Below are 12,681 nucleotides of genomic sequence, written 5' to 3' on the forward strand. Positions count from 1 at the left end.
CTGCTACAAAGCGTTCCAATTTCCAGCAAATTAGGCAGAGGCCTCAGACTGTAGGGAAATCACTGATGGAACCTTCACTTCAAGAAAATCCATTCAGAAACTCTGAAGTTTCCAATTTTAATCCTGCCCAGGAGAGAACACGCTGCAGCTCCAGAACTCTTCCATTCCTCCCAGCCCTGAGCAAACAGGGTGCAGAGAGAGGAACAGCTCAGAAGGCATACTACATTGTCTGATCCACTGGCGTCACACAAAGAACTAATAGTTCCCATGAGAAACAAACACAAACCTACCTGTCAAGTGTCCTGCTTACAGCAAAGTATGTTGATCTCCCTATCATTATTGGTTCATGGTTGGGAAGAGTATCCTTGCTTGAGTCTGGAAGGATTGATCTGTACCTGCTCATAAACCACTATGAGATTAGGGAGTAAAGTGAGGTCTGTACAGTAGAGTAGCCTCACCAAAGAAAGAGGGATACAGAGGAAACAGGAGGGGTCGCTCAAGGGAAAAGAAAGTTAAAAAGACAAGGACAAAGGATGAGCCAGGAAGTCTTCAGTGCTGAACCTGGAACAGAGAAACCTGCAAGACAGAACTGGACCGCATCACTTCGATAAGTCAACACTGCTTTTCTTCTTTGTTTTTATATTGCCCACGTTTTCTCTTCGTACTTGTCACATTTAGAAGGAACTGCAACAGCTCAAAGTGTGGCCAGCTCACACCCACAGTACTTATAACCCCTCTGCTGATAAAAACCCCGTTGGTTTGACTGCATCCTCGCTTACAGGAACTTGGGAGGTATCACTTGCAGTAGCAATACTTATTTGCTGATTTTCATTGAGGTCTCACTTAGCAGCTTTCCCAACCACAGAGCAGCTTCAGACGTGAAGCACGCTGGCAGCCCCAGCAGTGACTGCAGGGACATTTGGAACTTGCATTTAAAAAACAAAGTGGTTTTAAAGAATAGTGGGAGACTTTCAAACAAGTTATGGCCACAACACAACATGATGGAGGAACAGTTTGTCTTCCTTTAGACTGGATCTCAGACATGTTGCTATAACTGCAATAGCCTTACAACATCTGAGACAACCTGACATACACTGCTTACCGATCTTCGCTTTTCCCCTGCAGCCAGGAACGTACCTCAGCTCCCTTAAAGCACAGGTTTTGGGTTTGTACCCTCAGATTAATGGGAATTGCACTGGCATGCAGTTATTTTAGTCCCTTGTGAGGAAAATCCAAGCTCAACCTCATCCTGCAAGGAGCCATCCCTATCTCCTGTCTGCAAAGTGCTCTTGGATCCCCTTGCTCCTCTCTCAGGTATCACAGAGATGTATCCCCCTGTGGATCCAAATCCCTTGATGAATTTAGGGTGTAACTTGCAGGATCCAGAGACTGAGGACCCTCAGTCTGAATCCTCACAGGCTGTTCACAAGTTGTTTTCTACAAAACTACTCAGACATTGGCCTGCCACACCACGGGAACAATGAGGATGCTTTCATTAACTCAATTTTGGCTAATCCTCCAACAGTCCTGCATTCATGAAAAAGGGAAAAGCAGAGCCCAAAGAGCAAGCCAGGCACAGATCACACCATGGGGCACAAAAAAACCCCAAAGGTAAGCAGCAAGAGGAGAAATCTTACAGTGAATGGAAATATTTCATACAAGTACCTCCCCTCCCATAAGGTCAGTGTTGAATCCTCTCCCCTAGAAAGCCTGGTCCGCTGTGTTTTGGAGTATCAATTATTTGGACACTGGGAACAGAGCAAAGCCCTCACTGCTGCCTCAATATCCCTCCACACAGGACTCCTGGAGACCCAGCAGCTAATGACTGACTCAGCTCTTCTGCTCTTCCAAACGTGGCATTCCCATTCACAGGACAAATCCCCGTGCAGGGGGAGAACCATACATCTTAATCAAGAGGTCGATGCAAGTCTGAGGGCAAACTTTTGCACTTCCTTTGAAGAGGCTGGTTTAATTTTGGGAAGCACTCCTTAGAACAGTGTTTCTCTAACGAGCCTCCCCCCACAACTCCTCTCCAGCTCCAATTTCACAACTTCCTTGAAACAAAGGGAGTGTTGCTCTATAGAAACAGCCACACCAGGTCCCTATTGAGCAGAGATGATGGAAGGTTTCCCGAAGGGCCGTGTGTGGCTGCTTTGTCCTCCTTTTGTATCTGCAGGGCTAATTTTCTTTCAGAGGATGGAGAACTGTACAGTGATTAAGACAAAATTTCCCCTACTTGCCCATGGACCACACTACGAGCCTCTCGACTCGCTTTGTAGTTTGCTGTGAATTCAACCATGATACCATTTCAGAGCAGATCCATCTGAGAGGGGGAGCAAACCGGCAGGAGGAATGAACCAAAGAACCACCAGGAAGCAGTTACTCAGAGGCAGTTATCTGGTTTGCTTTTGCTTTCAGCTTCTTGGAGTAGTTACTAACAGAAAGCTGAACACATTTGCCAAGCCAGCTGGGAACCACTGTGCTAACACACCGCAAGAAGTGTATGTTAACGTAAAGGGAATGTTTTACATGGGCTCTGCCCTTCCTCCTGCCTTTACCCACCTGATCTGTGGTCACTGCCACCAGTGTTCTCTTCTGTGCAGACACCCCTTCATGATTCTCCATTCAGTACTAAGTGGAATTTACACAGATGTATACATATGCATCTATAGATGTATGTACATCTTTTAATATATATAAAAGTCACATTTCATAAACCCAGAATAATCATCACCTATAACATTTGTGTCTCTTTACGCTCTCTTTTCATTATTACCTACTTCTAGAAGCATGGATTAAGGCGGTTCTCATCTTTCATGAAGTACCTGACATATATGTTCCCATTTTAGCTGCAGCTCCTGGGGACTACAGCAGCATATGTATTTAACAGGACAAAATATAGACAGATAAAAGAAACAGAGCCCCACACAATTTAAGGCTGTTACATTCACTCGATGGGCAGTAATCCTTTCTGTCCCAACTGAATGTGTTGCCACACTATCTCTTGTGTGCCATTACACTGTGGAATTGCGGTTATTCCTACAAAGAGCAAAATGTTGCAGTGCCCAACTTCAGGAAGCTTGCTTAGGTCTCTCCCTTGTGACAAACCCTCAACAGCCAGTGAAATACTCTGCATGTCTAACTGCTTCCACTGATGCTACAGACAGCTCAGCTGCTCACTTCAATGCGGTACAACTGAGTCCTCAACATCTTGTTCACTTAGTGAAGAACCCATGAGCAGATGTCTGAGGGCACACAGCATCTCCTCCAACACACGGGAAGGCAGACCTGTACTTGCAGGGCCAACTCCCCCTATTTATAGGGCTTTTCCCTTGCAAACATCTGGGATTTGATGATGCAGTTGATTCTGTTATCTTTCTCCACTGATTATAAACTCAGAGTCAAGGCAGGGACCTTCACACTTATTTCTTTAAACACTCAATTTGCAACTGAAACTTCTGGCTCAGTTCCTGTTCTTTTGGTCTTTCTAATGAGAAGGCAAAACCCACCAATAATCAGGTATCTCTCCGGCTATTCCCAGCAAAGAAAGCAACAGGGTACACAGACCCTTGGTTCTCCTTTCACCCTTTGCCTTGGAGATCAAAGCCTCCCACCAGGGCTTTAAAGATTTGACAGAATCACAGAAATCAAATACTGAAATGATCTATTAGGTCCCACCCTGTGCTTCATCTCCTTGGGCCAGATGAAGACTGCACTCTGCAACAGTGTTCAGAGCTTTGCCATGTTTACTTTTTGCTGCCATACCTGAATGCACTAATTTTATCACAATTAAAAGCTTTGCTGCTTTCAACTTTACTTGAATCCTTTATACAAGACAAAACCACCAGAGCTTTTCAGTCTGTGAATACAAGAACTAAATGAAGGGAACCAATCATTTTCTGTGTAAGCATCATGGCCAGTCAAATCTACAGCATCAGAGTTTAATAACAAAAATACATGATACAGCATGACTGATGATACATTCTTCACTGCTCCTATACTTAATTCTATAAATAAACCCCTAGTGAGTTGGTTAAATAAAATCAAACAGTGAGTTGGTGTCAGTTGTTAGACCACCCCATGAATAGTCTAAGTCCTGTACTTGCACTGTTCCCACTGATACAGTGCCCGACTTGGCATGCTGAATTCCACATAACAACGCTGCTGATCCTACAGAAGTGACCGCTGTGGTCACAACTTTAACCTCTTCAGCCCAGGGATCACAAGCACTGAAAGTCTCTTTTCTTCCTTACAATCCTCAGCGTGTTTGGAAATCGCCCCTTTCGCCATTAGCCAGGACTGCTAGGTTGACTTTGGGGGTGTAGAACACATATCCTGCCACCCAGAGCACCACCAGCCCTCAGATAGAGGAGGTGACACACATTACAGACCCAGCAGCACCGCTGTGGTTTATTTAGTGGTTTATTCAGTTTATTTAGGTCTGAGTGTAGAAGCTGGGATTCAATGGCAACAGACTGCCAGGCTGTGGCAAGCAAACTGGAGAGAGGACAGCTAAAAATAACAAATCAAAGCAAACGTACCCAGACTGGCCATTACCGTTTGGATACAGACACTGTGCTTGTGCAGGGACTCCACACCTACCCAGGGAGCTGCTGTGACAACCCAGGAGAACAAAGGCAGTGCAGACATCCATTACAAGTCAAAGGGTGAGACAGTGCAGATGCCCCAGAAAAGCAGATACTCTTTTAAATTCAGTCAGTGCTGACCCAAGCAAACCACTAAAAAGAAGTAAGCAAAAAGAGAAAAGAGCTCAGACTGGTAGACTGGGGCACACATCCCTGGATGGTTCCTCTTTCTCCCTCCTTTACACGGCTCATAGCTTCCAAAACTACCCAGTGCTTCCTTCTTCACACTATATGGTGTCAGTGAAGAATAATATCAAGACAAAAATCAAACAAATGAAAAACTGGAATGCGGTGTGCTTTGGCTTTCTGACATCAAAGACTACGACAAATGACTGCATTCAGTCCTTGAATACAGGAGCAGCAAAGGCTAGAGATGGTCAACAGCCACCACAGAAGCCCTGGATTGCTGAGCAAGGCAGTCACCTTTCTCTTTGCTCAATCCTAGGTTAATCTAGGCAAGTGTACTTCATTTGTTCTCTGGCATGAAGCACTCACACAGGTATGTGTGTGCAGAGAGTCAAGCAGGCATCTGGGAAACACACTTTCTTTCCTGCCTATCTACAACAGATATACCTCCCCATGCAGGAAGCACTGTTGGCAGAAGAAGCCAACACAAGAGAGCTGGGAAACAGACACACTGTATAGCTGCCCATCCTGGGCATGAGCAGTCACTCAGAATCACAGTGAGGAAAACCAAGTTAACAGCTATTGTGCTGCCCCAGCACTTACCACTTCACTGACAGAAAGAAAGGAACAAGGACATAAGAGGCTGTGCAGATCTAAAGACAACAACTGCAAATGTGCAGAAAGTTTTGGGATAAAACAAAGCCCCGATATTTACTGGCTACTGCTGTGCACTTGGGTTTTAAGTAGCCCATATGCTTACACTACTGCCACCCATATGGCAGCATGGCATGCCAAGAGTGAAAAATAAGGAGTCTGCAGAATAGCACTCCTCAAACTTTACTGCAGACGTGGCAGATGTTTAAGGAGATGTTAAGAGGGCCAATGACCCTCTTAATCAAATCTGAAATCACCTTATCAAGGGATGACAGTAATATTCGCTCCTTCAGAAGTATCAAGCAAATCTACCTTAGACAATGAAATTACAAAGCTTAACAGTTATTAAATTACAACAGTTTTTCTTCTTTCAAGAGTGGTCTCAAGTTCCTAAGCAGGCCTCTAATTCCTCTCACTTCTCCATTCATCTTCTTGGCTCACAGCCATTTCAGAGATCAGACAAATTCCAGCTGCTGAAATTAATCCACTGTCTCAGGTTTAAAGAGTACCCAGGATATCTTTCATACAAAGGTAGGAGTCTACTTATAACCATGGTTCCAACCGTGCAGTTTAAAGTGTTTGTTCTTTAAAGTAAAGCCACCCTACAGGAGAAGTGTTTCATCCAACACATCACACACTGGTACACATTCATGCACACTAACATGTAAGTCATAAGCACCAGGTCATAAACATCACCAGACTAAATCACAGCGGGTACCTGCATTTGTTACACAATTAGCACCAGCAATGGCAATGTTTCCTTGGAAGTCTGATGAAACACTATAAAAATAGACACCTAAACCCAAGTAATCACAAACAAGTAACAAACCCCCCACCTTTCTTTTCTCATTATTATTGCCACAGACTAGAGCTTTCCAAGGGAGATGAAACGAACCAGGCTACCAATTGTTATTTCCTTGTGACTTACAGGTACTCAAATATGGAGATGACAGAACAATCATGTTAGAAAAACTGCAAGGAAGATTTCAGCATAACTCGAGACCAAAGGCTCAGTGGCTTCCTATGGAATTGATGTGCTTTGGAAAAACCCAGCCCTTCGCTTTGAAATGGTCTACAACAAATATGTTTCCCTGATTTGAAAAGAGAACAAATGATGGGTTTAAATAGCACCAGCACGCTGTAACGATGAGCACCAAAAACCCAATAAGCTTGCACAGAACACAACATTTTTTGAGCTATGTTCTCTCTCAACTCCCACACACATTCAGATGCAGAGTTATGATCATTCCTTTTCACATTCACAAAACATCATCCCCTTCCCAGGTTCAGCAAGGCCTTGGGTAAGTTTGGAAAACATGGGGCTTCAGAAAGGCAGAAGATTCCTGGAGGTTCAGGCAAGATCTGAGGAGTCCACCTAAACAAAGCAGGGATAATTCACAGGACATACTAATAAAACAAGACTTTTCATCTGCTTTATTTGAACCTTAGACTGGCCTGGAAGTGTTCAAGGCCAGCTTGGACCAACCTGGCCTAGTGGAAGGTGTCCCTGCTCATGGCAGAAGGTGGAATTGGATGAGCTTTAACATCCTTTCCAATCCAAACCATCCTAGGTTTCTGTGATTGTGTGTGCAACATATATATCAGCAATGATATGCAATAGGGAAATTGCTCACCAGTGTTTCCTGAAGTCATTAGTAGGTAATTTAGATGTTTGGCACAGAGACAGCAACTGCCCCATGTCCTCTCAGTGTCAACGTGGCTGTTACACACAGCACAAATCCCACAGTGACAGAAATGATTTGCCGTAAGAACCACGACTTTCAGGTATAATTTATAGTCCATTTCCCAAATATTTTAGACCTTTTGAATCGAAGTTTCCACCTGTGCTGCCAGAAATCATCAACTGTATTTAAAAAAAAAGAGCAAGTGACAATGGTCTTGACAACATCACAGGCTCAGTACAATGACTCCAAAGGGCTTTTTGCCCAAACACAATATAAGAAGACCCATGAGGTTCAGTACCTGGCCAAGAACACATTCATGGATTGCTGAAGCAGCTGTGAGAGACACACGTTTACATTAAAGGTAATCTCAAAGTGGTATTTCTGCTCTATTGTTTTATAAACCTAAATTTATTGACAAATATCCTGGCCCTGTACACAGGAATCTCCACCCCCCCCAGTCCTCCATAGGACATCAATCTTGAGGAAATGCAACTCCCACACTTTGACTGTTACACAGGAAAAACAATGTTGTTATGCAACACCACACTGTTCCAAAACATCTCAAAGACAGGCCCTGGACTTCAGCACAGAAACGGCAGTTCATCAGCTAAGGAACAAACTCACAGAACATTTCAAACAGGGTCCAGGTAATGACAAGGCTCCTCCGCAGCAAAAGGAGAGATTTTGTACCTACACTCTGGTATTTAGCACATCAGTAACATTTCACACTTCAAATACCCTCCTATTACTTAATTTAACTGCAGATTGACCAACTGAAATAGCATTTCTCATCCCACTTCCCTAGCATTTTCTGCCAAAGAGGTCTGGGGCTTTTTTAACCCTTATAAATGGCCATAAATCAAGCAACATTGCCAGGTTTTATTTGTGAAGGAAGGTTAAGAGATAACCCCTCTCCCGCAGATAACCCCAAGTGAGCAGAAATGAGGCACAAGTTCCTCTCCCTTGTTTTCCTTTACATCTTTTCCAGACCTGATATTCCCATTCATCATTAAACCCCAGAGCCATTTTCTAAAGTTTGTCTTTCAGAATGAAGCAACTGGGCTATTTTAAAAGCTTTAACTCCTGCCACAACACAGGTAAATTCTAACCAGCAAGAATGCAGTTAAAAGTCTCAGTGAAGGACTGCAGCTACCACATCCAAACCTCAGCCAGCTCCACAGCGACGGCTTCACAGAGCTCAGTATCACTATTCAGTAAGGATTTCAGACAAACAGTGAATAACACATCCATCTTCAGGAAAAGCAGGTTTCAAAGACACACACAGCACAAATCTCCTACTCAAAATGTAGCTTTTCTTAGAGTCAAAAAAGAATTTCTCTTGCAGAAATTGCTAGGAAACACTTGATGATTACAGTCACCACTCCTCTGGTTTGTGTCTTAGCACAAAGACAGGCAGTTCATAAAGCTTTGTGCTCAGTCTCTCTCACAGCCTTCCCTCAAAACACTGACCTGACACTGATAAAGGCTGTTGGGGGAGCACAGGCACAAGGTGATACAGCTCCAATCATACCTTTAGCAAACAGATGCTCTACAACAGTTAAAGAAAAAAAAATGGGAATTCGATCAATAGAGCTGCTGCTTTCCAGGATCACAAAAGTGTATGTAGGACACCTGTTAAGAGCAAAAGCATTCCCTCTCTTTCAACTAGGCAATTATCCAGCATGAGCTCAGGGTCCAGGCAGCACAAGGACTAATGAGCGTTCTCCCAGCCTTTTTCATTTACAAATTGCTTCTCCATGCCTTCTCCTGGGTTCTGAGAGTTATCACAAATGTCTACAAACACAACTGGACAAGTATTTCAAAGCAATTCTGTTCTGTATGGAGTTAATCCAGCGCATTCAAAATAACTTACCCACTAATAGCTTCACATCTCTGACGGTGAAATCCGGGTCAGGCATTCTGTAATTAGCAAAGAAAGCAATGTTAAATACTGTCAGGATAAGTATGGGTACACTTTCTTTACCATAATAAAAGAGAAATAAATGTATAGTGCCCTTTGTCTGCAATGCAGTAGGTGGAATCAAGCAAGGCCTCTCTGAAGTGTGGACAGTGCAAGTTTTAATGGCATACATAACATCTTTGCACTGGTAAGTGTACAAAAGTTTCTCTACTCCTAATGAAAGAGAAGTGTCTTTTCAAGCACTAACAGCACTGGAGTGGGAGGAAAGGAAAGGTTTGGGGGCGATCTCAATACAATTCTAAACCTGTATAGCTTGTCCCTGCTGAGTGGTTTGCAACTGGTGGTGCCTCACGTGTATCCCCTGAGGTGAACATCAGCTCATTTGCCAGTGGATACAAAGTGAGGCATAGAGCAGAAAAACAATTTGTTCAAAGTCCCATCAGCACAGGTTGGATTCACTGCTTGGAAATACCATATAAAAAATAATGAATTAAAGCCCATTTGTTTTCATGCCTATTCCAAACTTCCTCATCTGGCAGAAGACAACCTGGCTGTATTGGGTGAATAAGGGAATCATTGGTCAATTCAATCTGAACTAATGTAGAGCTAAATTAAATAGCAGCATAATTGGTTTGCCCATGTTGATGCATTTATGCAATCCCTTCTACCAGGCACTGGATTAGGGTTTAATGTAATTAGACAACAACCCAGTACCTCAAATGAGTGAGGTTTAAGTGTCAGGTAGGAATTCTACAACAGACAGACTGGACTGAGAAAGAGAACAAAACCAGTGGTGGGGTTTGAAAGCTGCCTGACTTCCTCTTCCTGACAGCATTTCCCACCACGTCATACAAAACCTGACGAAGGAATTGGAACACAAACCAGCCCTCTAGGACCTGCCAGTTGGTGCTGTGTCCCTCTTATACTGCCCTGGATGGAGATAAACAACTTGCTTCTGGTCATAAAGGACTTGTGACATAATCCAGTTAGAAATCAGAACGATCCAGCCCAGAGGCAAACTTTTAGAGCAAGTTTTTACTCTTAAGAAAACACTAAAAGGTAAGTTAAAAAATGCATCAGCTGCCTTGCATGTAACTTGAGGACTATTTGCCAGATTCTGTTTGTCCACTCTCTTTCATCCTTATCACTTTCCTCCGGTGGGATGCGGAGGCTGGACAATCTCTTTTGTTAATTCTTTGCCAACCCTCACATCTTTGCATTTAGCTCAAGGGCCCCACAGCTTTGGAATTCACTCCCTTGCTGGAACGAAACAGCCTGAATCTACTGACCTTCAGGGTTCATTCAGAGCTCATCTTTCTTTTCTAAGCACTAGAAAGTCAGAAGTAGGGGAAGGAGGAACTATTTGTGGGTGAGCAGAACATGCAAGGCTTATCTTCAGATGACACAGCCTGCCTGTATTCTGGGTCAGACACGTAGAACAATTACAGTTCTATGGCAATCTTTTCCATATCTGCACAAATCAAAGTAAAATCAAGACAAGATTACTGTGACCAAGATAAATGATGACCCTAAGCCAGATGCATACAAGCAAATCCAGCAATAAACACTACTCAAACTGGAAGAAACCAATCCTAACAATGAAATTACATGGGTAGCTCTTTGGAGAGCACACTTGGCATAACCTTTTTCTTCTCTGCGGTCTCAGGATGTATAATACATTAGCAAAAGACACTCCCAGGGAAGAATCTCAGGCTTGAACACAGCAAGTTTCAAGTACAAGAACCCATTCTGTACTTGGTGCGCCTTGGGAAGCCCACCTTTAATTCAAACCCATTCTGCTGGCTGCTGAGACCATAAATGACTCCAGCTTGAAACCTCTAGCCCCCTCCCCCCCCCCACAGTATAACTGCCACACTCTTACACATTTAGGCCTGGTTTGCTTCAGCCCTATGATGGCAAAATAAGTCACCAATCTTACACTGATCAGTAAGTGTTGGTTTGGTTTTCTGCATATAAATCCAGAATACCAACAATGCAAGAATTGAGACTTTTTTTTCCCCTCACTGTTACGCAATTTTCAGGCAAACGTATCTTGTGTAAAAACACTCTGAATGCTTCCAAAGATTTCATATGTCATAAAATGTAGGTGAAGAATAGCACAGCAGGGTGACTTCACACCGAAATACGACTGACTACATTTGAGATTTTCAGCATTTTGTTATGTACAAACCATGTTGCCTCAAATAGGAAAGAAATGCAAAGGCTTTGGTGTGCACTGGGTGCAAACCTGCGTCTTAGTAAATGTTTAAAGAAGCCTCCTATTCAGATCCTAATGAGGATGAACTCTGGCTGGCAGACATAGCTGATTAACCACAGTACTATGCAAGATGACCACTGCTCAGCTAAAAGAGCCATCTCTCTGAACAGCATCCTCTCTCCGAGTTACAACCCTGGAAATAGGCAAACAACCCTCCAAGAAAAGCAGCTCCTCTTCTGCTAAGAGATCTCAAGTGGACTTCCCTGCTTCCAGCCACTGTCACAGCTCATGATGGTCACAAATATAAGGAAAACCAATTTTCAAAGTATCAGTGTAATCTGTCCCCATTCATCTCATTTCTTGGCATTTCAGAGCATCTCCAAGCACAGTAACCAAACGGTTCAGCTATGCTCTGTACGTCTGCCAGGCACAGACATGCAAGCTGACTGCTTCACAGCAAACAGGAGTAGAAGCTGTAAATCATCAGCTGTTCAGAACATCACAAGTCTAAAAATCATCTTGTATCATATCTTTTACAGACCACTGTGTCTCAGAAGTCACCCTACATGCATGTGGATTACCTCATCTACGGTATCATGACACACATGACCCCCTCTGCACAACACAGCAGTGCTAGAAAAGAATGTCCTTCAGAGGCTGAAGTGGTTCCTGAGTCTCATCAGCAAGTGACTCTGATCCAGAGGCAAACTGTCTAGTCTTGCTCTAGTGAAGGAATACAGAGGCTATGACACCCCTTAATTCAAGCAGTACATGTCAGGATGATGAGACAAAAGGTCCTCTATGTTTTGGATCAGTTATGCAGGTGTCAATATTGCTCTGATCTCACACACAGATTTTATGTATCCACACAATTCCTATATTGCATGTCAGCTACTTGTGACAGATACATGTAAGAAGTGGAAATGTAAATAAAATTAAATCATGTTCTCCCGCAGAGTGCCAAATAGGGAAGTCTGCTGATGCATTTCACTTCTGTCATTTAAAATACACATAAACTGGGTTTCCAGCCTTCTCTCGCTCTAGTGGCACTTATGCCCAAGTGCCTACAATTCCTTTACAACATCATTTCAAACAAGTAAGTCATGCTCATTTAAATGAAAAATATTAGAATGGTCTATAAAAGATGTCTGAGCTAAAGTCTCATGTTTGAATCCCCCAGAGCAGCCAGTATGCAGTGATTCAGCACAGAATGGAAATACAGAAACAATTCACCCAGTTAACTGTGAAATGGAGAATTCAACTGATTCCATGCAGGAACCATCCAAAGCTCCTGTAGCAGACAGAATTTGCTCTTACATCATACTAATTCATCAAAAATGTCCTTAGAAGAAGAGAAATAAAAGGCTTCAGTATTTTCACTCTCTTCTCCTGACAGAGAATTCCAGCTGGAGGAAGAAGTGGCACATGATG

At 43.2% G+C, this 12,681-nt stretch overlaps 1 protein-coding gene across 6 annotated transcripts in view; it reads right to left on the reverse strand.

Moving 5' to 3' along the window:
- KDM2B (lysine demethylase 2B) overlaps positions 1-12,681 on the reverse strand; it is a 111,902-nt gene that overhangs the window by 92,617 nt on the left and 6,604 nt on the right. For all 6 annotated transcript variants that reach the window (XM_062625918.1, XM_062625913.1, XM_062625914.1 and 3 more), the window contains exon 4: positions 8,985-9,031. In XM_062625918.1, the coding sequence (XP_062481902.1) occupies positions 8,985-9,031 (47 nt within the window). The remainder of the gene's footprint in view (positions 1-8,984; positions 9,032-12,681) is intronic.

Source organism: Pezoporus occidentalis, unplaced genomic scaffold, assembly GCF_034315485.1.
Source record: "Pezoporus occidentalis ecotype Australia unplaced genomic scaffold, CSIRO_AGI_Poc_V1 ctg284, whole genome shotgun sequence".
In the NCBI taxonomy this organism is placed as follows: domain Eukaryota; kingdom Metazoa; phylum Chordata; class Aves; order Psittaciformes; family Psittacidae; genus Pezoporus; species Pezoporus occidentalis.